This window comes from Scyliorhinus torazame, chromosome 31 (assembly GCF_047496885.1).
Source record: "Scyliorhinus torazame isolate Kashiwa2021f chromosome 31, sScyTor2.1, whole genome shotgun sequence".
NCBI lineage: Eukaryota > Metazoa > Chordata > Chondrichthyes > Carcharhiniformes > Scyliorhinidae > Scyliorhinus > Scyliorhinus torazame.
The window spans coordinates 18,532,421-18,536,794 of NC_092737.1; the positions used below are offsets into that span (position 1 = coordinate 18,532,421).

Genomic DNA, 4,374 nt, shown 5'->3' on the forward strand with positions numbered 1-4,374 from the left:
GGAAAACCAGACTCGTGGCAAGTTCATGACCCCCGGAAGGGCCACAGTCCTCATCTCCCCCACAGAGCACAAACAACAAGCATACCGAAACTAAGACTTTACCCGTTTCTCCTCACATATATTGTCGATTAAATATGCCTTGATCTGCATCTTAACTGGAAGCCATATCACACCAGGTAATGTTGATGTGGACTGTCACTGGGATACGACAGTGCGTGTGTGCTACCTTCATACAGGAGTGAGAGTGGGGGAGTTAGCTTACCCTTTATACATTAATGACAAACATTGAGACACCAGTACAACGGCAACAAGAGACGTCCAAACGTGGATTGTGATCACTGCAATGAAGAGACCTGCATTTATATAGCACCTGTCACTGCGTTACAGCCATTCAAGTACGTATTTTCTGAAATCTGGTCAATGTTGCATTACAGGAAACCCACAGCCGATTTTTACACATCAAGCTTTCAAAACCAGAAACCCGCGTGATAATGACTGGGTCAGCGTGTCTTGTGAAGCTGGTTGAGTGGTCATTATTAATTCAGGACACAAGTGTGGGAGAGGGGACCCCACACCCGCCCCTCCCCCTAAGGTGGGAGACCTTTGCGGCAATGTTCAGGCAATCGAAAGAGATGCAAATAAATACGGGGAGCACGATTACAGAGTTAAAGAAGCCCTGGGACACAACATTCAGTCCTCCGTGAGGCTCTCTCTTTTACACCACACGTAACAATTCAGACAGAAACACGAGTTAATAACTGGATAGAAGTTTGTTCCCAGAAAGAAATATGTTATGCCAAAATGATGCAAAAGAAACAAGTTCAGCCCAGTCCACAGCATCCCAGATGTACAGCGATGGTTTATGGATGGGGAAAACGAAATGTTCAGGAATACTGTCCCCCTCGTGGGGGCACGGAGCCGCTACTTGGGGAGGGTGTGGAAGACCTTGATGTGAATGGCGGAGTTGTTCCTGGTGCGGGTCAGGGGCTCGCCCTCGTCCAGCTCCAGGTCGTCCACCAGCTCGACGGTAGAGGTGTTGGCCGCGATCTGCAGGGCCCCGAAGCTGCCGCCCTGGAGCTGCAGGGCGATGTTGATGGCCCGGTTGATGGCGAGCCCCAGGCCGTGGATGCAGATCTCGCTGAAGCAGCCGCTGTCCAGCATCTTCTGGCAGCGGGCCAGCTGCGCCTTGAAGTCCGTCTTCATGTTGACGTAGATGTCGTTCTTGCGCTTGGGGAGTTTGCGCGGCAGCCTCTTGCGCAGGGTGTACTCCACCTGGTCCATGTCCAACGCACCCTCCGATGCCGGCGCCAAGGGCTGGTTTTCAGCCATGCTCACTGCAAGGGGCACAAAACGGTAATATGGGTGGCGTGAATGAACAATACTGCACGAGGGAGGTGGTGGAGATTCGTAGATGCTGTGCAAAGCTGCAGAGGGGGGTGGGAATTAAAAATACAGCGCAAAGTCGAGTCGAGTCTGCACCGACCCTCTGAAAATGCATCCCACCTAGGCCCACTCCCCGGTCCCATCTCTGTAACCCCACCGAACTTGCACACCTTTGGATACTAAGGGGCAATTTAGCGTGGCCAATCCACCTAGCCTGGACATCTTTGGACTGTGGGAGGAAACCAGAGGAAACCCACGCAGACACGGGGAGAACATGCAGACTCCACACAGACAGTCACCCGAGGCAGCAGTGCTAACCACTGTGCCGCCGTGCCACCAGGGTCTCTGGGTTACTTGTCCAGTGACAATACCTCTATGCACTGATGCACGATCAATCACTACTGAAGCGAGATTGTAGTCCAATTGAAGGCTTTAATGAACAAGTAGTTACCCCAGCAGCTCTGGTACAGAATGACTGCTGTGGGTGAAACACAGACACTTATGCTCCGCCTGCTGGGCGGAACCAGCAGGCAGGTTCCACCACTCGTATTCCAGTAAAAGGTACATCCCACCTAGGTACCGCGATACCCCTAATATAGCCTACCACATGCACCACCTACCCCTGGATATTACAATTCTGAGATAGTGAGCGCCGGCTGTTCGGCCGTGCAAGGCATCGTCTGGGAAACCTGGCATTGTGCTGTGAGAAGCATTGTAATTCTATGGTGTTGAGCACTGGCTTCGACCTGGAAGGCATCACTAATCTGGGTGGTGACATTGGCTGTTCAGGCATCCATCCAAGGCATCATGGGTCGAGAGTTCCGAACCACGGCTGTTTGATCGTGGGAGGGAGCAGTGGTTAGCACTGTTGTCTCACAGCCCCAGGGAACCGGATTCAATTCCAGGTGGAAATTAAACTTCGTAAATTAGATTTGGGATTATAATTCACCGATTATAACACACGCTGGCCTTGCGATGGAGCCCACATCCCAGGAAATAACAAAGTATAGCTGAATAGCCGGCACTGACCACAGAGCCTCATGATGTCTCCCAAGGCCAAACAGTCAAGACTCACCACCATAGGCGCATCATGCCTTGAACAGCTGGTGCTCATCACCCAGGAATGGGAAGCCTCCGAGTGTTGAAGAGCCGGTGCACACCGCCCCAGAATGATGCCGCTGCCCAGGCCCAAAGAGCAGGTGCTCACCCCTCCGGAATAGTAATGCCTTCCGGGTCTGAAGAGCCAATGCTCACAGTCTATGAATGGTGACGTCACTCAGGGCTGAAGAGCCGGGGCTCACAACCCCAGCGGGACTCACAACTCCAGAGGCGTGATTCCCCTCCACCCCCTCCTCCCTCGGGATGTACATCCAGGGTTCACCGCACCGGAATGGTGATGCCTCCCTGGATTGAAGAGCCAGTGCTCAATACCTCAGAATGGTGATGCCTCCCAGGGTTGAAGAGCCACTGCTCAATACCTCAGAATGGCGATGCCTCCCAAGACTGAAGAACCAGGGCTCACCGCCGCGGAATGGTGATGCCTCCCGGGGCCGAATAGCAAGGGCTCACTGCCCGGAATGGTGATGCCTCCCAGGGCCGAATAGCAAGGGCTCACTGCCCGGAATGATGATGCCTCCCGGGGCTGAAGAGCCAGTGCTCACCATCGGGGCTCAAGCGACAACTAACGGGCTGTAGTGTTGGAGTGAAGCACAAACTAGGACTCCGATCCCCGGGCCTGCTGCTCGCTAACGGACATGCGCCTTGACCTCAACAAAATGGCGGCCGCCCTACCCCATCCACCTCCAGTTCAGCGCGACCGTAAGTCAACGAGTGTCAGGGAAGCGACAAGAGGGTACGGCGCCGTCACTGCCACTGACCTCCCGCACTCACACCATCCTCCGCCACGGCAGGCAGCGCTGCAGATTACTTTACAACAACAACAAGATGTGTGTCTACAGCACCTTTCACCTGAGAACACCCAGGAGCTTTATTGAATAAAATGTTGGCAGAAGGTGACTGGCGTATTATTTATCAGGGTCTGAGAGCCTTTCTTGTACCAGCTCTTCATATATTTCAATAAATCAGCTCTTGGCAATGCCCAGGGTTTGCTTCGGCCAATTGTGCTGCCTGGTTCCACCTCCATTGTATTGTCACATTGTTCACTGCCACGAAAAGTGCTGTTCCAAACCCCCGGCCTCAAATTCTCAATACTCTCCTTGCCAACCTCCTCCTGCATAAACACCAGCTCACCCAGAAACTCTGCCCCTCACCTCCCTGCGTTCCAATACATGCCAAATCCCACCAATTTATTACACCGGTCTTCGCCAACCCCCATCAGCTTCCACCTCTCCCAATCTAATGTCCTCCAAGGTCCTTGTGCTTACGCATAGGTCCATAAGATCATAAGACTATAAGACGTAGGAGCAGAATTAGGCCATTCGGCCCATCGAGTCTGCTCCGCCATTCAATCATGGCTGATATGTTTCTCATCCCCATTCTCCTGCCTTCTCCCCATAACCCCTGATCCCCTTATTTTGATCAAAAACCTATCGATCTCTGTCTTAAAGACACTCAGTGATTTGGCCTCCACAGCCTTCTGCGGCAAAGAGTTCCACAGATTCACCACCCTCTGGCTGAAGAAATTCCTCCTCAGTGTTGGTTAGATGGCTTTTGTTTCGGTGCAACATCGTGGGCCGAAGGGCCTGTACTGCGCTGTATTGTTCTATGTTCTATCTCTGTTTTAAAGGATCGTCTCTTTAGTCTGAGATTATGTCCTCTGCTTCTAGTTTTTCATGCAAGTGGAAATATCCTCTCCACATCCACTCTATCCAGGCCTCGCAGTATCTTGTAAAATTCAATAAGACCGTGGGCAGCACGGTAGCATAGTGGTTAGCACAATTGCTTCAGAGCTCCAGGGTCCCAGGTTGGATTCCCGGCTTGAGTCACTGTCTGTGTGGAGTTTGCACGTTCTCCCCGTGTCTGCATGGGTTT

The 4,374-nt window shown here is 52.4% G+C and overlaps 1 protein-coding gene across 6 annotated transcripts; it reads right to left on the reverse strand.

The window, feature by feature from the left end:
- Positions 1–329: 329 nt before the first annotated feature.
- Positions 330–3,189, reverse strand: pop7 (POP7 homolog, ribonuclease P/MRP subunit). 6 transcript variants are annotated; one of them, XM_072493430.1, is made up of 2 exons: positions 3,045–3,189; positions 330–1,334 (listed from the first exon to the last, which is right to left on the reverse strand). In XM_072493430.1, the coding sequence occupies exon 2, from the start codon at positions 1,327–1,329 to the stop codon at positions 922–924; it is 408 nt and encodes a 135-aa protein (XP_072349531.1). In that variant the 5' UTR covers positions 1,330–1,334; positions 3,045–3,189; the 3' UTR covers positions 330–921. The 6 variants fall into 6 exon arrangements, with proteins under 6 accessions (XP_072349531.1, XP_072349530.1, XP_072349527.1 ...); XM_072493429.1 differs by having other exon boundaries at positions 2,906–3,154; XM_072493426.1 differs by having other exon boundaries at positions 2,862–3,154.
- Positions 3,190–4,374: the final 1,185 nt, after the last annotated feature.